Source organism: Symphalangus syndactylus, chromosome 13 (assembly GCF_028878055.3).
Source record: "Symphalangus syndactylus isolate Jambi chromosome 13, NHGRI_mSymSyn1-v2.1_pri, whole genome shotgun sequence".
NCBI classification, from domain to species: domain Eukaryota; kingdom Metazoa; phylum Chordata; class Mammalia; order Primates; family Hylobatidae; genus Symphalangus; species Symphalangus syndactylus.
The window spans coordinates 22,465,274-22,489,019 of NC_072435.2; the positions used below are offsets into that span (position 1 = coordinate 22,465,274).

General features: G+C 48.9%; 1 protein-coding gene across 1 annotated transcript; it reads right to left on the reverse strand.

Annotated features, from left to right (window-relative positions):
• Positions 1-9,895: 9,895 nt before the first annotated feature.
• On the reverse strand, positions 9,896-22,918 carry GALP (galanin like peptide). Its single transcript, XM_055237667.1, has 6 exons — positions 22,832-22,918; positions 21,788-21,913; positions 16,756-16,804; positions 15,198-15,278; positions 12,607-12,684; positions 9,896-10,255 (listed from the first exon to the last, which is right to left on the reverse strand). The coding sequence occupies exons 2-6, from the start codon at positions 21,872-21,874 to the stop codon at positions 10,200-10,202; spliced, it is 351 nt and encodes a 116-aa protein (XP_055093642.1). The 5' UTR covers positions 21,875-21,913; positions 22,832-22,918; the 3' UTR covers positions 9,896-10,199.
• Positions 22,919-23,746: the final 828 nt, after the last annotated feature.

Here is a 23,746-nt window from a genome sequence, read left to right on the forward strand (position 1 = left end):
GTTTTGTTTTCTGTTTCATTATGTCTGTTGCTTTCTTACAGATTTAGTGATTGTTGCTGTTTCTCTTCCAATGAGCACAAGTCTCATCATTTTCCAATATCTCATAAGAAAAAACTGAGCACAGTAGCACCCAAGCGTAATCTCAGCTACTGGGGAGGCTGAGGCAGGAGGATTGCTTGAGTCCAGGAGTTTAAGTCCAGCCTGGGCAACACAGTGAGACTCCACCCCAAAAATAAGTAAAGAAAAATTTTTGTATTTTTAATAGAGATGGGGTTTCACCACGTTGGCCAGGCTGGTCTTGAACTCCTGACCTCAGGTGATCTACCCGCCTCAGCCTCCCAAACTCCTGGGACTACAGGTGTGAGCCACCATGCCTGGCCAACAGTCTTTTTTTAGTATCATTCTGTTCTGTGTGATTCCTTCCTTATCTGAAATGCAGTGTTCATTGGGTATACTGGATTGTTTTCAGTAGACGTTATTTTTTAGAGCAGTTTTAGGTTCACAGCACAATTCAGTGGAAAGTACAGAGTATTCCTGTAGACCCCCTTCCCCCAACACACACAGCTCCTCACTATCAATATCCCCACCAGAGAGGTGCCCTTGTTACAGTGGGGTCATTTCCTGACAACCAGCCAGTCCACCCATGGGCCTGTCGCACCCCTTCTCTGTGGCAGTGCATTCAGAGGGTCTACTGCCTTCCAGATGGTGTAGCCCACTACACACCCAGGCAGAGCTCCAGGCAGCTGCTGAAGGAGAGACCGCCTCAGGATTCTCTCGGGCAGGGCTTCTACAGCCATATACTTACTGTACCTTTTTCCTTTTTTTTTTCTTTTTGAGATGGAGTTTCACTGTTGTCACCCAGGCTGGAGTGCAGTGGCGCAATCTCGGCTCATTGTGGCAAATGCACCACTCTGGGATGGGGCTGGGGGAGCGGAGCCTGTGGCTATGAGGGGAGGGGGTACGTGGGAAATCTCTACCTTCCTCTCAATTGTGCTGTGAACCTAAACACTTTTCTTGTGTTTTTGAGACGGAGTCTCGCTTGGTCGCCCAGGCTGGAGTGCAGTGGTGCAATCTCAGCTCACTGCAAGCTCTGCCTCCCGGGTTCATGCCATTCTCCTGCCTCAGCCTCCCCAGTAGCTGGAACTACAGGCGTCCGCCACCATACCCGGCTAATTTTTTTGTGTGTGTGTATTTTTAGTAGAGACAGGATTTCACGGTGTTAGCCAGGATGGTCTCAATCTCCCGACCTTGTGATCAGCCCACCTTGGCCTCCCAAAGTGCTGGGATTACAGGTGTGAGCCACCGCACCCAACCGAACCTAAACACTCTTCTTAAAAAATAAACTATTCACTTTGGGAAGCCGAGGAGGGAGGATCGCTTAAGCCCAGGAGTTCAAAACCAACCTGGGCTCAAGTGAGTGAGACCTTGTCTCTATAAAAATAAATAAATAAATAAACTCTCTATAAAAATAAATCAACTTTTAAAAATAACAAATAATAATAATAAAGTTTAACAAATATTCCACAGACATTTATGGAACACTTATCAGCTGATATTCTAGGCACTTGTTATATATCCTCAAACAAAAAGAGATGTATTAAGAATAAAAATTAGAAGTAAGGCCAGGCATAGTGGCTAAAGCTTGTAACTGCAACACATTGGGAGGCTGAGGCAGGAAGATCACTTAAGGCCAGGAGTTGGAGACCAGCCTGGGTAACACAGTGAGACCCCCATCTCTACAAAAATAAAAATAAAAATTAGCCGGGTACGATGGCACACCTGTCATCCAAGCTACTGGGGAGGCTAAAGTGGGAGGATCACTTGAGCCCAGGAGGTTGAGGCTGCAGTGAGCCATGATTGCATCACTGCACTCCAGGCTGGGTGACAGGCCCTATCCTAAAGCAAAAAATAAAAGCTGACATGACTGCCTAAATATTGTATTAATGGCATAGATGCAACAAAATTTTTAATGCAATCATTGGACTTTGGCTGCTAAAAAAATATTAGAAGGCAATAATTATTTATTTATTTATTTTTGAGGCACAGTCTTGCTTTGTGGCCCAGACCGGAGTGCAGTGTCAGATCTCGGCTCACTGCAACCTCTCCCTCCCGGGTCCAAGCTATTCTCCTGCCTCAGCCTCTCGAGTAGCTGGGATTATAGGCGCCTGCCACCACAGCCAGCTGAATTTTGTATTTTCAGTAGAGACAGGATTTCACCATGTTGGCCAGGCTGGTCTCCAACTCCTGACCTCAGGTGAACCATGTGCCTCGGCCTCCCAAAGTGCTGGGATTACAGGTGTGAGCGACCACGCCTGCCAATTTTTGTAGTAGAGATGTAGAAATTTTCTTAGTAGAGACGGGGTTTCACCATGTTGGCCAGGCTGGTCTCGAACTCCCGACCTCAAGTGATCTGCCCACCTTGGCCTCCCAAAGTGCTGGGATTACAAGTGTGAATCACTGTACCTGCCCAATAAATTGTTTTTTGATAAGAAAAAAAATCCCATCACATAACACTGCTTCAAAACCTCACTGCAAGGCTGGGCGTGGTGGCTCACACCTGTAATCCTGGGACTTTGGGAGGCCCAGGCGGGTGGATCACTTGAGCCCAGGAGTTAGAGACCAGCCTGGGCAACATGGAAAACCCCATCTTTACTAAAAATACAAAAATTAGCTGGGTACGGTGGTGCATGTCTGTAGTCCCAGCTACTCAGGAGGCTCAGGTGGGAGAATCACTTGAGCCCAGGAGGTCAAGGCTGCAGTGAGCCGAGATCTCCCAGCTGCACTCCAGCCCGGGCAACAGAGTGAGACCCTGTCTAAAAAATCTCACTGCAGCCTCTCGTATTAACTTAATCACTTAAAGTGATTGCCTTAAGTGATTGCTTCTCCCAGGGACGGGAGTCTCTAGCAGGGCAAGACCTTGAATCCCTGACATTTGACTCGGTATAATTATTATTTTTATTATTTTTGTTTTTTTAAGTCTGAGTCTCGTTCTATCACCCAGGCTGGATGGGGTGCAATGGCACAATCTCAGCTCACTGTAGCCTCTGCCTCCTGGGTTCAAGCAATTTTCACATCTCAAGCCTCCGAGTAGCTGGGATTACAGGCACCCGCCACCACCACACCCAGCTAATTTTGTATTTTTAGTAGAGATGGGATTTCACCATGTTGGCCAGGCTGGTCTCGAACTCCTGACCTCAAGTGATCCTCCCTCCTCGACCTCCCAAAGTGCTGGGATTACAGGCGTGAGCCACCATGCCATTAATAGTAATTAATTAATATTAATTAATAATTAATATTATAATTAACAATATTAATACTTATTCATTATGTGAAGAAAAACCTCAGGATTCCCCAAACTCCTTATGCAAAAGGAGAGGTCAGCCTGGTGGCTGAGTCAGGCAGTGCCCTCTTCCAACTGAACAGCAGTTGCTGGCATTTCGCATCAGCCAGATCCCCACGGGAAGGGAAGAGGCCCCGGGCATCCACGAATGCCCCCGCAAATCATTCATAAAGAAATTCTTTGCTGACTTCCCATAAACAAGAACTCACCCTTTGTAACTTCAGATCTACAATCTAAGTCTAGCTCCTAAAACTCAGGTCTGTTTTATTCCACACAGACAATGTCCATTACTAGCTTATCTTCCAAGGCATGGAAAAAAGATAAGATGAGCTCAGTCATCCCTCCACCTACCCTTCCTTTACTCCCTTTACTCCCTTTTTTGCCTTCAAACATGCACCTTATCTTATGTAAAATGTTACACTTTGGGAGGCCGAGGCGGGCGGATCACTTGAGGTCGGAAGTTCGAGACAAGCCTGGCCAACATGGTGAAACCCTGCCTCTACTAAAAATACAAAAATTCACTGGGCGTGGTGGCAGGTGCCTGTAATCCCAGCTACTCAGGAGGCTGAGGCAAGAGAATTGCTTGAACCCGGGAGGCGGAGGCTGCAGTGAGCTGAGATTGTACCATTGTACTCCAGCCTAGATGACAGGGTAAGACTCTGTCTCCAAAAAAATAAAAATAAAAACATAGGCCGGGCGCAGTGGCTCACGCCTGTAATCCCAGCACTTTGGGAGGCCGAGGCAGGCGGATCACGAGGTCAGGAGATCGAGACCATCCTGGCTAACACGGTGAGACCCCATCTCTACTAAAAATACAAAAAATTAGCCAGGCACGTTGACGGGCGCCTGTAGTCCCAGCTACTCAGGAGGCTGAGGCAGGAGAATGGCGTGAACCCGAGAGGCAGAGCTTGCAGTGAGCCGATATCACGCCACTGCATTCCAGCCTGGGCAACAGTGCGAGACTCCATCTCAAAAATAAATAAATAAATATTAAAATAAATAAAAAATAAAAACATATATATTATATTTTTTTAGTGTAGATTTACTGAGCACTAACTAAAGACTGATAGGAATTTAACTATTCAGCTCACCACCTACCCACCCCTCTGCCTCCACGCCTGCCCCCATCTAAGGAAATGTATAAATAGTAAATATCCTGAAAACTTCAGAAAAACAGCCACAGAGGTGTCTGTGGCTCACCTTTCCCCGGACGTGCCCCGATTTCATAAACCTCGATGGATGGAGACACTGTCTCAGTCACTCATTTTGGTCATTAATTACTTAGGAAATTCTCCTGAACAAATGAGTGAGTGATTTCTTCGAGACCAGTGTGTTGTCCTCATTTTCATTCTACTTGATTTTGTTCTGTGAAAATAAATCCAAACTGGAAACGGTGTTGTCAGGTGAGCTGGGAGGGCAGGAGTTGGCCTCCAGTCACGCACACACCGAATGGAATTTGATCTCTCGAACTGGGTTAAATCACACACGTCCCTAAGAAACAGCTGCATTTGATTTGAAGTGTTTACACTGGGCCTGTCGCAAACCTGAGGAGACAGCTGTGTGGATCAGCGGGATCCGGTTCCAGAGACATTCTCAGCTGTCAGTCAGCCACTGTCATTCCTGAACTGAGCTAAAATCTCAGCGCTAGGCCGGACGTGGTGGCTCACACCTGTAATCCCAGCACTTTGGGAGGCTGAGGCAGATGAATTACTGGAGGTCAGGAGATCAAGACCAGCTTGGCCAACATGGTGAAACCCTGTCTCTACTAAAAATACAAAACTAGCTGGGCGTGGTGGCAGGTTCCCTCTGTCTCCCAGGCTGGAGTGCGATGGTGCGATCTCGGCTCACTGCAACCTCTGCCTCCCGGGTTCAAGCAATTCTCCTGCCTCAGCCACCTGAGTAGCTGGGATTACAGGTGCCCGCCACCACACCCGGCTAAATTTTGTATTTTTTAGTAGAGATGGGGTTTCACCATGTTGGTCATGCTGGTCTTGAACTCCTGACCTCGTGATCCACCCGCCTGGGCCTCTCAAAGTGCTGGGATTACAGGCGTGTGCCACCATGCCCCGCTAATTTTTGTATTTTTATTAGAGACAGGGTTTCACCATGTTGGGCAGGTCAGTCTCAAACTCCTGAACTTGTGATCCACCTGCCTCTGCCTCCCAAAATGCTAGGATTCCAGGCGTGAGCCACCGTACCTGGCCAACTTCTTCAGTTTTTAAGAGCAAAAGCAATTGCGGGAAAATAAAAGAATTCAGACAGATCATATTTGCTTACAAGTGTCTTCATTCTGCAAGATTAACCACCAAGGACTACAAGAGCTGGCAGGTCTGAGTAACCCTGATGGCTGTTCTTTTCACATTATCAAAACTTGAGCTAAAAAAAAAAACCACATCAGCTGATGATGACAGCAGAGGGTGGCAGGGATGAGGACCCAATATTTATTTTTGCCAGGCTGGTGGAGAGTGAATAAATGTGTTCCAAAACTAAATAAGGGCAATCAGAGACTCTTTCCAACCTCACCTGATGGGTTCTGGCCAAAGCAAGGAAGTGTGAAAAATATTGGGGTAGTGATGAGGCAAAAAGGGGCTTGAGGAGAAGGGAGGGAGAAGCAGCACCCGTGCAGCCATAGAAAGGAATGAGTTCATGTCCTTTGCAGGGACATGGGTGAAGCTGGAAGCCATCATCCTCAGCAAACTAACACGGGAACAGAAAACCAAACACCGCATGTTCTCACTCATAAGTGGGAGTTGAACAATGAGAACACATGGGCACAGGGAGGGGAACATCACACACCGGGGCCTGTTGCGGGGTGGAGCAAGGGGAGGGAGAGCATTAGGACAAATAGCTAACACATGCGGGGCTTAAAACCTAGATGACAGGTTGACAGGTGCAGCAAACCACCATGGCACAAGTATACCTGTGTAACCTGCACGTTCGGTACATGTATCCCAGAACTTAAAGTAAAATTTAAAAAATAAAAATGCTTTTTTCTTTTTGAGATGGGGGTCTCACTTTGTTGCCCAGGCTGGAGTGCAGTGGCGCAATCTTGGCTTGCTGCAACCGCTACCTCCCAATTCTCCTGCCTCAGCCTCCCGAGTAGCTAGGATTACAGGTGCCTGCCACCACGCCCAGCTAATTTTTGGTATTTTTAGTAGAGACACAGTTTCACCATGTTGGTCAGGCTGGTCTTGAACTCCTGACCTCAAATGATCCACCCACCTCAGCCTCCCAAAGTGCTGGGATTATAGGCCTGAGCCACCACGTCTGGCCAAATATTTATTCTAGCTATTACGTATTTTCCTTAATTAATATTTTCACTGCATTTTTGAAAAATTTTCATTCTTATTTTTTCTTTCTCCTTCCTTCCTCCCTTCCCTTCCCCTTCCCCGTTCCTGTCCCTTTCTCCTTCCTTCCCTCCCTAGATCCCTCCCTCCCACCTCTCTCCCTCCTTCTCTCTCTCTCTTTCCTTTTTTTTTTTTTTTTTGAGATAAGGTCTCACTTTGTTACCAGGCTGGAATGCAGTGGCATGATCTCAGCTCACTGCAACCTCCACTTCCCAGGCTCAAGTGATCCTCTCATCTCAGCCCCTCAAGTAGCTGGGATCACAGGCATGCATCACCACACCTGGCTAGTTTTTGTATTTTTTTGGTAGAGACGGGGTTTTACTATGTTTTCTAAGCTGGTCTTGAACTTCTGGGCTCAAGCAATCCATCCACCTTGGCTTCCCAAAGTGCTGGGATTACAGCTGTGAACCACTTCCCCAGCCATGTATTTCTTGTATGTTTATTGCACTTACTCATATTTCTTGGACGCTGGTTATGATATCCCTGTTTCTAAAGGTTTCTGCAATCCAATTATTATTATGATTATCATTATTATTTTTTTTCGAGACGGAGTCTTGCTCTGTCTGAGGCCCAGGCTGGAGTGCAGTGGCGCGATCTCGGCTCACTGCAAGCTCCGCCTCCCGGGTTCAAGCCATTCTCCTGCCTCAGCCTCCTGAGTAGCTGGGACTACAGGCGTCCGCCACCACGCCCAGGTAATTTTTTTTTTTTTTTTTTTTGTATTTTTAGTAGAAGCCACCACGCCCGACCCTAATTTTTGTATTCTTTCTTTTTTTTTTTTTTTTTTTTAGCCACTTGTCTCTCTATTTGGCCTATGGGTTAACATATATCCCTTAGTGTAGGAATTCTCAACCCTGGGTGATTTTGCCCTAAGAGGACATTCTGCAAAGTCTGGGAGACATCTTTGGTTGTCTAAACTAGGGGTGCTACTGGCATTAGGGGTAGAGCCCAGGGGTGCTGCTAAAAATCCTACAATGCACAGGACGGCCCCCATAGGAAAATTACCAGGCGCTGATGTCAACAGAGCCAGGGCTGAGAAACCCAGGATAAGGGTGTTGACTGTAGCTCCTAAACCTGGCTGAGAGTATTTGGGCAGAGACTCATCTGTCTGAGCTCCAACACCTGCAGGGGAGGAGAAATGGATTCAACAGTTGACGCTGCCTTTAGTATAATCCTCAGATCAGAGCCTCAGATGAAGCCCTCCAGGGAGAGCAGCACTGAAAGGAGGTAAGTACTCCCTAAATCTGATCTGTACCAGGAACATCGGGAACACAGACAATAACTCCGAGGTTTTGCCCCACCGTTGCAGAGTCTGAGCTATTTGGTCTGGAGTGGGACTTGGTCCAAGGATATTTTTAAAGCCCCCCAGGTGATATCTTAGAACAGATATTCCTCCACCGTGGCCACACTTGGACATCGCCTGAGGAATGTTAGCAAGCACGGATGCCTGGGTCCCACCTAAAGGAATTCTGGCTTAACTAGACTTGGGTTTCTCCTGGGTATTGGGACTGTGAAAAATCCTCAGGTGCGGCCGGGCACAGTGGCTCACACCTGTAATCCCAGCACCTGGGGAGACCGAGGCGGGCAGATCACGAGATCAGGAGTTTGTAGACCAGCCTGGCCAACATGGAGAAACCCTGTCTCTACTAAAAATACAAAAATTAGCCGGGCATGGTGGCGAGCGCCTGTAATCCCAGCTACTGGGGAGGCTGAGGCAGGAGAATCGCCTGAACCCGGGAGGCAGAGGTTGCTGTGAGCGAAGATTGCGCCACTGCACTCCGGCCTGGGTCATATGATACCAGCTGCATTCAAGGTTGAGATTCTGTTCAAACCTTAGGAACATCAGATTCACCTGGAGGGCTCTTTAAAATACAGACAGCTGGGGCCGGGCACAGTGGCTCACGCCTGTTATCCCAACATTTCGGGAGGCCAAGGTAGGCAGATCGCTTGAGCCCAGAAGTTAAAAGACCAGCCTGGCCAACGTGGTGAAACCCCATCTCTACTGAAAATACAAAAATTAGCTGGGTGTGGTGGTGAGCGCCTGTAATCCCAGGTATTCGGGAGGCTGAGGCACAAGAATTGCTTGAACCTGGGTTCAAAAAAAACATTATAACATAAAATTCACCATTTGTCAACCATATGATCCAGCAATCCCATTGCTGGGTCTATATCCAAAGGAAGTTAAGAAACAAAAAAAGGCCAGGTGTGGTGGCTCACGCCTGTAATCCCAGCACTTGGGGAGACCGAGGCGGGTGGATCACCTGAGGTCAGGAGTTTGAGACCAGCCTGACCAAAAAGGTGAAACCCCATCTCTACGAAAAATACAAAAATTAGCCAGGCGTGGTGGCAGGCACCTGTAGTCCCAGCTATTTGGGAGGCCGAGACAGAATTCCTTGAACCCGGGAGACAGAAGTTGCAGTGAGCCGAGATCACACCACTGCACTCCAGCCTGGGTGACAGAGCGAGACTCCATCTAAAAAAAAAAAAAAAAAAAAAGCATTTTGTATGTGATGGGAACCCCAATGTACTGATATTAATATAAGGCCACCATGGAGCAGGGCTCCATGTGTCCCTCAGTGTCAGGAAAATGACAGCACCAGGACAGGGCTCCTATCCTTTCTCTTCTCACTGCAACACTCACAGGGTTACCATTCTCTGCCTTGGGGCCAATAGGTCTAATCTCGACATGTTCTTTATTTGTTATTATTATTATTATTGAGATGGAGTTTCATTCTTGTCACCCAAGCTGGAGTGCAACGGCACAATCTCGGCTCGCTGCAACGTCTGCCTCCCGGGTTCAAGCGATTCTCCTGCCTCAGTGTAACATTGTGGTTTCTTTTGCCTGTGACTCCTCAAACCCAAAACAAAAGTAAAACTTTCAGCAAAACAATAATCCAAAATGGATTGCCTCCAATAGGTTATATTTTCCCAGTCCCTCACCTGATTCTGTCATCCTGGATTTCCCAGTCCCACACCTGACCCCATCATCCTGGATTCTGCTACCCCTAAAAAAATTCCCAGACTAATTAAAAGGGAAAAAATGGAGTATTTGACAAGAAACATTTTATTCTCTCCATTCTGCTCCAAACTGCCTCTCCTCATTTCTGGAGGAGACTCATGTGGGTTGAAAGAATATGGAAGAGTGAGTATGCACTTTGAAGAATCTTTTCAAATCAAGACACAGACTCTCAGACTTAAGAGGGTTATTTGTATTATGCAATAGCTCGTGGGATGATTCCAAAAGAACACAATTCCTTTAAATATGTTGCAGGAATATTCCCTGATTACCCCAGAATCTTCCAACTAGTCCTCGAATTACTGATTTAAAGGATGAATCAATAAAACCTAAGAAACTCCAGAAATTTTTTAGAATAATTCAAATGCTTTACAATGTCTTCATGAGACCTGGGTATTTAACTTCAGGATCTTAGTCTCAGCGTAGGGTACCTAGAACGGGTTTCAGAGGAAACAGAAGGAGCTGGAGAAGAAGGATAGGAATAGGGATTCGGAGACATCTATGACTTCAGGACATCTTCCTCCTTGGGAATTTTCGTGCTGAGCACGCCCAGATCTGTGGGAGAGAAAGGGGTAAACTGTGAATGGTTTTTCTCACTATCACTCCCCAAACCAGGTTCTTAAGGTTGGGAATGAAACTGGGGAGGAAGTTCTCTTCAGTTCTTCTATTCTCTCCCTCCCTTTTTTTTTTTTTTTTTTTTTTAAGACACAGTCTCCCTCTGTCGCCCAGGCTGGAGTGCAGTGGCACAATCTCGGCTCACTGCAAGCTCCGCCTCCCAGGTTCACGCCATTCTCCTGCCTCAGCCTCCTAAGTAGCTGGGATTACAGATGCCCACCACCTTGCCCGGCTAATTTTTGTATTTTTAGTAGAGATGAGGTTTCACCACGTTGGCCAGGATGGTCTCGATCTCCTGACCTTGTGATCCACCAGCCTCGGTCTCCCAAAGTGCTGGGATTACAGGTGTGAGCCACCATGCCCGGCTAATTTTTGTGTGTTTAGTAGAGATGGGGTTTCACCATATTGGCCAGGCTGATCTTGAACTCCTGACCTCAGATGATCTACCCACCTCGATCTCCCAAAGTGCTGGGATTCACAGGCGTGAGCCACCGTGCCCGGCCCCTTCTCTATACTTTCATCTGCCCACATATTCTCCCTTTCCGCCCCCATTTTAAGAAGGCACATGGTGGTGGTGGGTGTTTTCAAGAGTCAGAATGTAATCGAGGTGAGGATGGAAATTAGTGAATTCAGGGAGCGTATCATACCCAGTATTGTCCAGCACATGCTTTTGAAATGAATTAGTGCTGTTGAAATAAGGACATGGTGTCTCCAAGAATTGGGTTAGGATTGAAGAAGGAGCCGGATGCGGTGGCTCACGCCTGTAATCCCAACACTTTGGGAGGCCGAGGCAGGCGGATCATGAGGTCAGGAGATCGAGACCATGCTGGCTAACATGGTGAAACCCGTCTCTACTAAAAATACAAAAAATTAGCCGGGTGTTGTGGCGGGTGCCTACAGTCCCAGCTACTCGGGAGGCTGAGGCAGGAGAATGGCGAGAACCCGGGAGGCGGAGCTTGCAGTGAGCCGAGATCGCGCCACTGCACTCCAGCCTGGGCGACAGAGCGAGACTCCGTCTCAAAAAAAAAAAAAAAAGGATTGAAGAAGGAGATGGGGTTGGGGCGAACATCCAACTAAAGGAAGGTGGGAAAAGCTGGGGTTTGGGCATCTGCTGAGCTCATGATGGGGTGGGAAGGTGGCAACTGAAGGCTGTGTTTGGATAGTTTAATTCATTCATTTAACAAATATTTATCAAGTACCTACTATGCGTCATGCATTGTGCTAGGCAGTGAACAATACAACGGTCCCTGGCATGGTGGCTCATGCCTGTAATCCTAGCACTTTGGGAGGCCAAGGTGGGTGGATCACCTGAGATCAGGAGTTGGATACCAGCCTGGCTAACATGGCAAAACTCCGTCTCTACTAAAAATACAAAAATTAGCCGGGTGTGGTGGTGGGCGCCTGTAATCCCAGCTACTCAGAAGGCTGAGGCAGGAGAATCGCTTGAATGCGGGAGGCAGAGGTTGCAGTGAGCCAAGATCACACCACTTTACGCCAGCCTGGGCAATAGAGAGGGACTCCTTAAGAAAAAAAAAAAAAAAATAGAATGAATGCTGGAAATAAAGATCTTATTTAGGAGAGAGGTTGATGTTAAAATTGAACCATGAGGCCAGGCGCGGTGGCTCACGCCTGTAATCCCAACACTTTGGGAGGCCGAGGCAGGTGGATTACCTGAGGTCAGGAGTTCAGGACCAGCCTGGCCAACACGGTGAAACCCTGTCTCTACTAAAAACACAAAAATTAGCCAGGCATGGTGGTGCATGCCTGTAATCCCACTACTTGGGAGGCTGAGGCAGAAGAATTGCTTGAACCCGGAAGGTGGAGGTTGCAGTCAGCCAAGATCGCACCATTGCACTCCAACCTGGGTGACAAGAGCAAAACTCCATCCCAAAAAAATAAATAAATAAATGAAATTGAACCATGACGTCGAAGTGAGGGGTTTGACATCAATGTTGTAGCTGAGGCTAAGCTTGAGGGGGTGATACTGGGGGAGATCAAGGTTGGGTGTGGGGTCTGAATTGCAAAGGTGCTAGATGCAGGCTGGGAAATGAGAGTTGGAGCATGAGGTGGGATTGGCGGTGAAGGAATAGAGGTGAAGGGAGCAGTCGAGGCCAGGATGGGGATTCACAGTCGAGGCTGAGTGGTCGGGGTAGTGGCTGTGGTTACAGGTGAGGATGTCCCTGGTTGGTTCCAGTTTCCTTCCTTTCTTCCTTTACCCTCTAAGCTCTGCCTGCCACTTCCTGGTTCCCCCTCTCCTGTCGGTGTCTCTCTTCCGTGTTTCCCGGCTTTACCTCCAATCTCCGGTTTGGCAAATGTCTCCATCACATTCCTCTTGGAGGGCTGCAGAGGGTGGGAGTAGGGGAGCCCATCTAGAAACAAAAATATGACATTCACACACACGTTCGTAGTTACAAGTGGGAGCTAAACGACGAGAACACACAGACACAAAGACGGGAGCAAAAGACACTGGGTCCTTCCTGAGGGTGGAGCGGGGGGAGAAGGGAGAGGAGCAGAAAGAATAACGACTGGGTACTCGGCTTAGTACCTGGGTGATGAAGTAATCTGTACAACAAACCCCCGTGACACAAGTTTTCCTATATAACAAACCTGCATATGTACCCCCGCACCTAAAATAAAAGTTTAAAAAATACATAAGGCCGGGAGCGGTGGCTCATCCCAGCACTTTGGGAGACGGAGGGGGCCAGATCTCCTGAGGTCAGGAATTCGAGACCAGCCTGGCCAACATAGTGAAACCCCATCTCTACTAAAAATACAAAAAATGAGCCGGGCATGGTGGTGTCCACCTGTAATCCCAGCTACTCAGGAGGCTGAGGCAGGAGAATTGCTTGAACCTGGGAGGTGGAGGTTGCAGTGAACTGAGATCGCGCCACTGCACTCCAGCCTGGGTGACAGAGTGAGGCTCTGTCTCAAATAAAATAAAATAAATAAAAATAATGATGCCTTTATGACATTAAGCTTTAGGGCTTCATAGTATGCAACGTGGTTTCACTTCCCTTATTTTTCTGGACACTTATGGCACTTCGTGGTTCTCAACCAGGGGTGGTTTTGCCCTGCAGTAATTTGGCTGTGTCTGGAGACATTTTTGATAGTCACAGTTGGGAACAGGGGCCAGGCACAGTGGTTCACACCTGCAATCCCACCACTTTGGGAGGCCGAGTCAGGTGAGTCACTTGAGCTCAGGAGTTCCAGATCAGCCTGGCGAACATGGTGAAACCCCGTCTCTACTAAACATACAAAAATTAGCCGGGTGTGGTGGCAGGCACCTGTAGTCCCACATACTCCGGAGGCTGAGGCAGAAGAAACACTTGAGCCCGGGAGGTGGAGGTTGCAGTGAGCCAAGATTGCACCACTGCACTCCAGCCTGGGAGACAGAGCAAGACTCCGTCTCAAAACAAACAAACAAACAACAACAACAACAACAAAAAAACCAGGCGCGGTGGCTCACACCTGTAATCCCAGCACTTTCGGAGGCCAAGGTGGGCAGATTACAAGGTCAGGAGATTGAGACCAACCTGGCTAACACGGTGAAACCCCGTCTCTACTGAAGATACAAAAAATTAGCCGGGCGTGGTGGCGGGCGCCTGTAGTCCCAGCTACTCAGAGAGGCTGAGGCAGGAGAATAGCGTGAACCCGGGAGGCGGAGCTTGCAGTGAGCGGAGATCGCGCCACTGCACTCTAGCCTGGGCGACAGAGCCAGATTCTGTCTCAAACAAAACAAAAAAACAAAACAAAAACGGGAACAGGGAATGTGACTAGTGTTTAATGAGGAGAACCCACGGATGCTGCTAAACACCCTATGATGCACAGGACTGACCCCCACGCCAAAGAATTATCCAGCCCCCAGTGTCAGTTGTGCCAGAGTTGAGAAGCCATGCCCTAAATTCTCTGAATTTCCCCCGTTTGGCAGGGGACAAGGATGAGGAGGCTTAGCTGAGGTCACATGTTGCATTCACACTGTGAACGTGCAACTGTCCAGACCCCTATGCACCTCTACGATTCTGCCCTTCGAGATGTAGAATGGGAAGGAGAGGGGAACCTTGAAAGATCATTTGGTCGTGCGAGAAGACGAGATAAGGGGACTAGGGATAAGCAAAGACATGGTGGACGGGGAGCTTGCAAGGATAAATATTGACTATAACAGCCATGACTCATTTCATTTCTTTTCTTTTCTTTTTTTTTTTTTTTTTTTTTTTTTTGAGATGGAGTCTCTGTCACCCAGGCTGGAGTGCAGTGGTGTGCTCTCGGCTCACTGCAACCTCCGCCTCCCAGGTTCAAGTGATTTTCCTGCCTCAGCCTCTGGAGTGGCTGGCATTACAGGCACCCACCATCACACCCAGCTGATACTTGTATTTTTAGTAGAGATGGGGTTTCACCATGTTGGCCAGGCTGGTCTTGAACTCCTGACCTCAGGTGATCTACCTGCCTTGGCCTCCCAAAGTGCTGGGATGACAGGTGTGAGCCACCGTGCCCAGCCAACCCATTCCATTTCTACTATATGCCAGACACTTCTAGGAAATTAATGTGCATTTTCTCACTGAGTCATACAACTAAATCATGAGATTATTCCATTTATGTCATTTCAAAGTGGAGGAATTTTGTGGGGTCCAATGCAAAGAGAAAATATGGGGCCCATGGTTCAAAAAGGATTCAGAATTTCAAGTTGGTAACAAAAGGACATTAAACCAAGCTGGGGCTCCAGGTGATGGCACAGAAGCTTGAAGGAAATGCATCACTTGCCCAGGGCTCCCCAAATAGTAAGTGGCAGGGTGAGGGCTGGAGCTCAAATCTACAGTTTCCACGGCCAGGAGAGAGCTGGCAGAGAAGGACGCGGGAGAAGACGTCTAACTCCCCACTCACTCACCGATGGCCTTCCACAGGTCTAGGATCTGAAGGGCTGTCTCCCTCACCCGGTCTTGGTCACCCATTTGGGGAAGGTGGAGGACTGGGTAGGGATGGAGAGAGCAAGACCAGGTGGTCGGTTAAGTAGAACTGAAAAAACACACAATCCATCAATTCAATAGCATGGCTCACTGGATGCAGCGCCTCCACCAAGTCTGTTGGATGGGGTGCGTGTTGACCGTCCCTACCTGCCAGTGGGGAAATTGTGCAGCTGCAAGCGGAGTCATCTGCTTAAAATTACACTGCTGCTAATGGACTGGGGCTTGAACCCACCTAGGTCTGGGTCCACATCTCACGTTCTTTCTGCTCGTGCCACACTGTCTCTGCAGCCTGGGTTTCCCTGAATGAAGCTCAAACTGAAACCGACCTTGAGCACGGCAGGAATCTCGGTGTTTTATGGATGTGATGCTCACTATGCAGCACGTGGCCATGGGCACACCTAGTGCCCAGGGAAGATGCAGTTGGGGAAATGGAGAGAGACAAATGAAGGAAAAGAGAAAAAAGTTGCCGGGTGCAGTGGCTCACGCCTGTAATCCCAGCAGTTTGGGAGGCTGAGGCGGGCAGATCACCTGAGGTCGGGAGTTAGAGACCAGTCTGACCAACATGGAGAAACCCCGTCTCCACTAAAAATACAAAATTAGCCGGGGGGGGGCGTTGTGGCGCATGCGTGTAATCCCAGCTACTTGGGAGGATGAGGCAGGAGAATTGCTTGAACCCGGGAAGCAGAGGTTGCTATGAGCTGAGATTGGCGCCATTGCACTCCAGCCTAGACAACAACAGCAAAACTCCGTCCCCCCCCAAAAAAAAAGAGAGAGAAAGAGAGACAAAGAATAGCAGCTAATTGTTATACAGCACCTACTACACACCAGCTATTTTCTATTAATAACTCAATCCTCAAAACATTCTAGGATTACACCCACTGTCACAGATGAGGAAACTGAGGCAGAGGGAGATCAAGGTTGCAGCCAGGCACGGTGGCTCACGCCTGTAATCCCAGCTTTTTGGGAGGCCAAAAGCAAGTGGATCACCTGAGGTCAGGAGTTCGAGACCAGCCTGGCCAACATGGTGAAACCCCGTCTCTACTAAAAATGCAAAAATTAGCCGGGTGTGGTGGTGGGCACCTGTAATCCCAGCTACTCAGGAGGCTGAGAGAGGAGAATCGCTTAAACTGCTCGGGAGGCGGAGGTTGCAGTGAGCCGAGATCGCACCATCGCACTCCAGCCTGGGCAACAGAGCGAGACTGTCAAAAAAAAAAAAAAACAAGAAAGAAAGTAAGAGCGAGAGAGAGATCAAGGTTGCAAACCAAGCCAGGGGCAGAGCTGGGATTTGGGCCCAAGGCTCTGGCTCCAGAGTCCACACACCCATCACTCTGCTTAGACTAACCCTCCAGACAGATCTGCAAATAAATCCATGGGCCTCAGTGAATGTGGGTGAGGGTCTTTACAAGTCACAGACTCACTGCCCGCAGCAACCAGGCAGACTCAGGCCAGGGACGGAGAGCTGAGCACAGCCTCACTCACCGGGACCCAGAAGGTAGCCAGCACTATTGAGGGTCCAGCCTCCTCGTCCCTGGAGAGAGATGCAGAAATCAAGACTCAAGCAGACAGAAAGGGGGGCAGGCGTCCCACAGGTCCGGGGTGACGTGGGTCGTCATACGACTTTCCCACTGGGCTGTGGGGCAGGTTCATTTTAATCCCCATTCCACCAATGAGGAAATTGAGGACTTCCTAAGACAAAGCCAATTCACCGGGAAAGAAAGCTTCAAGCGTTCTGCTGTGAGAGGAGAAAGGTGGTTACCAGGGGCTAGGGGGAAGGACAAATGGGGAATTGTTCTTCAACAGGTATAATTTCAGTTATGCAGGATAAAGAAGTCCTAAAGATCTACGGCATGACATCGTGCCCACAGCCAGCAATATGGTGTTGTGCACTTTAAAGATATGTTAAGCCTGGGCGTGGTGCTCATGCCTGTAATCCCAGCATCTGGGGAGGCTGAAGCAGAAGGATGGCTTGAGAACAGGAGTTCAAGGCCAGTCTGGGCAACATGGCGAAACCTCGCCTCTACAAAAACTACAAAAATGAGGCCAGGTGTGCTGGCTCTCTCCTGTAATCTCAGCACTTTGGGAGGCTGAGGTGGGCGGATCACCTGAGGTCAGGAGTTCCAGACCAGCCTGGCCAACCTCATCTCTACTAAAAATAAAAAAATTAGCCGGGCATAATCTCAGCTACTTGGGAGGCTGAGGCAGAACAACCACTTGAACCTGGGAGGTGGAGGTTGCAGTGAGCGGGGATTGCACCACTGTATTCCAGCCTGGGCAACAGAGTGAGACTCCGTCTCAATAAAACAAAACAAAACAAAACAAAAAATACAAAAATTAGCCAGACATGGTGGCGTGCACCTGTAGGTGGGAGGATCACTGGAGCCCAGGAGTTTGAGGCTACAGTGAGCTATGACCTCACCGCTGCCCTCCAGCCTGGGTGACAGAGCAAGACCCTGCCTCAATACATAAGTAAATAAAAATATAAGAATAGATCTCATGATAAGGGTTCTTACCAAAACATACGCCAACACACACACAAGAACACATGGGCATTTCTGGAGGCAGTGATGGATATATTCAGTACCTTGGCTGTGGTGATGGTGTCATGGGTGTACGCATCGCTCCAAACTCATCAAGATGTATACATTAAATGTGTGCATTTTTTGCATATTAATTATACCATAATAAAGCTTTAAAGAAGCACCACTGTAAATTCTGTACCTGTGGAGGATATGGTCATAGGTCATCAAGTCCCTTTGAGAGTGATAATACCTAACATTTATTGTGGGCTTACCCTACGCCAGCATCTGTTCTAATCAGGACTGGCTACAGAATTTTTGGGGCCCAGTGCAAAGAGAAAATATGGGGCCCATTGTTCAAAAAGGATTCCGAATTTCAAGCTGGTGACAAAAGAACATTCAACCAAGCTCGGGCCCCAGGGAACGGCACAGGTTGCATGCCCATGAAGCCAGCTCTAGTTTCAAGCTCTTGATATATTTATTTAACGAATCATCCCAACAACCCTAGTAGGTAAACTTGTTATCAGCTTCATTAGAAAGAGGCTCTTCCAAATGGCGTGAACCGGGAGGCGGAGCTTGCAGTGAGCCGAGATAGCACCACTGCACTCTAGCCTGGGTGACAAAGCAAGACTCTGTCTCAAAAAAAAAAAAAAAAGAGGCTCTTCCTCCAACAACCCTAGTAGGTAAACTTGTTATTAGCTTCATTAGAAAGAGGCTCTTGGCCGGGCGCGGCCAAGGCTGGCGGATCACGAGGTCAGGAGATCGAGACCATCCTGGCTTACACGGTAAAACCCCATCTCTACTAAAAATACAAAAAAAAAAAAAATAGCCAGGCGTGGTGGCGGGCGCCTGTAGTCCCAGCTACTCGGGAGGCTGAGGCAAGAGAATGGCGTGAACCTGAGAGGCAGAGCTTGCAGTGAGCAGAGATCGCGCCACTGCACTCCAGCCTGGGCGACAGAGCGAAACTCCGTCTCAAAAAAAAAAAAAAAAAAAAAGAGGCTCTTGAGGCCCAGAAAGATTTGGCAAATTGCAACAAATTGCAACACACTAAGAAGCACAGCTGGGACTCAAACCCAGGTGGATCCCAGACTCTTTTTTTTTTTTTTTGAGATGGAGTCTCACATCTCACTCTGCCACCCAGGCTGGAGTGCAGTGGTGCCATCTTGGGTCACTGCAACCTCCGCCTCCTGGGTTCAAGCGATTCTCCTGCCTCAGCCTCCTGAGCAGCTGGGCTTACAGGCACCTGCCACAAGGCCCAGCTAATTTTTGTATTTTTAATAGAGACAGGGGGTTTCGCCACATTGGCCAGGCTGGTCTCAAACTCCTGACCTCAGGTGATCCGCCCTCCTCGGCCTCCCAAAGTGCTGGGATTACAGGTGTGAGCCACCATGCCTGGCCGGTAGATTCCAGACTCTTAAGGAGGATGTGCACTGACTATTTAAGCCACAGTGTTCCACTCTGAAATAGAACCAACTGCAAAAGATTGTGGGGTAGAATTAGCTAATTCACATCAAGGGTTGCACACAATGCCAGGCGCTGAGAAAACCCTCCACATCCATTAGCTCTTGTCAAAACTCCTTGAACATCCCTATAGGATGGATTCCATTATCCCTTAGTTATATAGAATGAAAGGAGGCTCAAAGAAACAGATAGCTTGCCAAAGACCAAGCCAGCACCTGGAGGAAAGCTGCTGTCCCAACTCAGGGCAGCTAAATGCCAAGCCAGAGACGTTGTTGCTGTTGTTGTTGTTAGCGTTTCTTTTCTTTTCTTTCTTTCTTTCTTTTCTTTTTTTGTTTTTGTTTTTGTTTGAGATAGGGTCTTGCTCTTTCGCCCAGGCTGGAGTGCAGTGGCACCATCTCAGCTCATTGCAACCTCAGCCTCCTGGGTTCAAGCAATTCTCATGCCTCAGCCTCCCAAGTAGCTGGGACTACAGTCACACAAGACCATACCTAGCTAATCTTTTTTTTTTAAGAGATGGAGGTTCTCACTATGTTGCCCAGGCTGGTCTCAATCTCCTGAGCACAAGCAATTCTCTAATCTTGGCCTCTCGAAGTACTGGGATTACAGGAGTGAGCCACTGGGCCTGGCCTCTTTATTTTTATTTTTTGTTTTTGACAGAAAAAAATGCATTTTAAATGCAGGCATGGTGCACAACATGTGTGGAAATATGGCTACGTTGTGGAGTGACTCCATCAAGGTAATTACTCTCTGCATTACCTCATGTGCTTAGCTTTTTTGTGGTGAGAACACCTAACATCCATCTACTCTCTTAGCAATTTTCAAGTGTACGATACATTGTTATTAACAACAGCCAGCACGCTGTACCAGAGATCTAGTTTATTCCCCCTGTCTAACTGAAACTGTGTATCCCTGGACCAACATCTCTTAACTATTTAATCCTCTTGGCTAAATAATGAGAGCTGCCTGCCATCCGAGTTAACTGTTAACTCTCACAGTGCTGGAATTGGACAAAGAAAATCCACTCAGAGACCAGAGAGGTTAGGCAATGTGCCTGAAGTCACACAGCTAGAAAGTCGCAGACAAACTCAACCCAGCCTCTACAGCCCACGCTGTGGAGGTGTGCGATCAGAGGTTTTCTTTTTTTTTTTTTTTTTTTTTTTTTTTGAGACGGAGTCTCGCTCTGTCACCCAGGCTGGAGTGCGGTGGCGCAATCTCGGCTCACTGCAAGCTCCGCCTCTCGGGTTCACGCCATTCTCCTGCCTCAGCCTCTCCGAGTAGCTGGGACTACAGGCGCCCGCCACCACGCCTGGCTAATTTTTTGTATTTTTTAGTAGAGACAGGGTTTCACCGTGGTCTCGATCTCCTGACCTCGTGATCCGCCCGCCTCGGCCTCCCAAAGTGCTGGGATTACAAGCGTGAGCCACTGCGCCTGGCCAACGATCAGAGGTTTTCAAAGTGTTGTCCCAGACTGGGTGCCGTGGCTGACACCTGTAATCCCAGTGTTTTGGGAGGACAAGGTGGGTGGATCAGTTGAACCTCCTAGGTCAGGAGTTCAAGACCAGCCTAGTCAACATGGTGAAACCCCCATCTCTTCTTCTTCTTCTTTTTTTTTTTTTTTTTTTTTTTGAGATGGAGTCTCACTGTGTCACCCAGGCTGGAGTGCAATGGCATGATCTCGGCTCACTGCAACCTCCACCTGCCAGGTTCAAGCAATTCTCCTGCCTCAGCCTCCTGAGTAGCTGGAACTACAGGCACGTGCCACCACGCCCAGCTAATTCTTGTGTTTTTAGTAGAGACGGGGTTTCACCATGTTGGCCAGGATGGTCTCGATCTCTTGACCTCGTGATCCGCCGCCTCGGCCTCCCAAAGTGCTGGGATTACAGGTGTGAACCACTGCGCCTGGCTCATCTCTTCTAAGAGTACAAAAATTAGCTGGGCATGGTGGCAGGCGCCCATAGTCCCAGCTACTCGGAGGCTGAGGCAGGAGAATTGCTTGAACCTGGGAGGTGGAGGTTGCAGTGAGCTGAGATCGTGCCACTGCACTCCAGCCTGGGCGACAGAGGCAAGACTGAGACTCTGTCTCAAACAAGCAAACAAACAAAAAACCAACAACAACAACAATAAGGTGCGGTCCCAGGACCAGCTCCTATCCCGGACTCACCCAACCAGAAACCCTGCGGGTGGGTCCCGGTATTACTTTAAGCCTCCTTCCAGCTAATTCTCACACAGGCTGAAAGACAGGCATGAAAGGTACCTGCCTCCGAAGGCGTTATTTTTGCATCTCTGAGCAATGCTCATCATGAGGAGGTTTTAGCTTTGGGCACCCTGAACCCTGATCCTGTATTTTTCACCCATACTCTGTTCTATCCCCACAGCCAGGATGAGGTGGGTGTCTGACTTTCTTCTCATATTTTCAGGACTTGAGCTTCTTCCCCAGGACCCTTGACACAAGTCAGAAGCATTTTTAAAAACTCTTCCCAGAGGGCAGGGATTTGGGGACACTGTTGTTTCCGAGGAACTTAGGGAGGCATTACCCGGTGGGCAGGTGCGGACGCTGGAGTCTCTGCCAGGCCCAGCAAGAGGATGAGGAGGAGGACCAGGGGGACGGAGGGAGGAGCCATCGAAGGCAGGACGACAGGTGCCTACAGCTGCGGAACACGCTGCAAGGAGAGAGCGGCCAGTCATTTTCCAAAGGAGGGGCCAGGTGCATTTCCCATAAGGACAGAGGAATTTATTTTTTAGCTTTATGGAGGCATCATCGAGATACAAAAATGGCGCGTATTTAATGGACACATCTTGAGGAGTTTGGACGCATACAAGCAACCACAATACCACGGCCACAACCAAGGGACTAAAACCTATTCATCACCTCCAGAAACTGCCCTGTGCTCTGCCATGATTTTCTTTTGGGTAGAACCCTTCACCTGCCATCTCTCCTACCTTACTGTTTTTTGTTTGTTTGTTTTGTTTTTGTTTGTTTGTTTAGTGGAGTTTCTCTCTTGTTGCCCAGGCTGGAGTGCAATGGCACAATCTTGGCTCACTGCAACCACTGCCTCCTGAGTTGCAGCGATTCTCCTGCCTCAGCCTCCCGAGGGGCTGGGATTACAGGCACCCACCACCATGCCCAGCTAATATTTGTATTATTAGTAGAGATGGGGTTTCACCATATTGGCCAAGCTGGTTTCGAACTCCTGACCTCAAGTGATCTGCCCACCTTGGCCTCCCAAAGTGCTAGGATTACAGGCATGGGCCACCGCCTATAATAAACAGAGTGAGACTCTCTCAAAAAAAAAAAAAAGAGAGAGAGAGAGAGAGAGAGAGAATTCCAGGGGAATTAACCCTCTCCTTCCCCCATCATCGGATCAGACCGACCTGGTCCCCCAGCACCCATGCCTTCTGCCCCACTGCGTCCATCACTCCATCTTCAAACCTTTCCGTCCCCTTACCTGCCCCTCACATTTCCCTGCCACCAATGCTGGGGTTTCTCCTGTTATCCCCATCCCTTCGCGCCCCCCCATCACTCTCCCAGGAGCCCCTCGCTCCCTCCAGCCCTCTGCCCTCCCGGCCTAGGCTCTCACCTCGGTGCAGCTGGCAGCTCTCTGCAGCTCTTTCTGGCTTTGGGCTCCAGCGCCTAGACTCTTTCACGCCCCCTGAGCTTTTATGCCTTCTGAGGAGACAATAGAAGGGAGGGGGGAAAGGGAGGGGATTAGGAAGAAGGGAGGGAGAGGCAGTGAAGAGGATGGAGGTGGGGGAACAGTCATCCACTCCAGGGGCTTTCAAAAGCTGGTCTGTGAGGTCAAAACAGACACCTCACCGCAGGAAATGCTGCTGTGCCTCGGTTTCCCCTGGTAGACCCTGCCCTTCCCCCTCCTTCTGTGCCCCTTTATCTTCCAGCTGTCATGTTCCAGGCTTTGCAGCTATTCGAGGGCTCCCTCCCTCCCTCTTGTCTGTGTCTGGGCCTTGACCTGTGTCTTCCTTGGTTGTCTCTACCTGCCACTGGTGTCTCCGTGGCCCTGTCCCCTCTGCCCTCATCAATCCCTCCAAGCCTCTGCAGCTCCCTCACTGAGTTGCACTTCTTCTGTCTTGCACGGTAGACCCTGTTTATTTGTTTACTTGTGAGTTGTCTATCTCTCCGCCCCCCACCTACCGCCCTGGCTAGAGCAGACCCCATGAGGGGTGTCAATTGTGTCTTGTTCATGGCTGCGTCCCTAGCCCAGAAGCTCTCAACCAGGAGTGACTCTGCCCCGATGCTGCCCCAGCCTCACCCTAGGACATGTGAACAAGTCTGGAGACATTTTGTTTCTTCGTTTTTTTGTTTTTTTGTTTTTGTTTTTGTTTTGAGACGGAGTCTCGCTCTGTCGCCCAGGCTGGAATGCAGTAGTGTGATCTCGGCTCACTGCAAGCTCCGCCTCCCGGGTTCATGCCATTCTCCTGCCTCAGCCTCCCGAGTAGCTGGGACTACAGGCGCCCGCCACCACACCCGGCTAATTTTT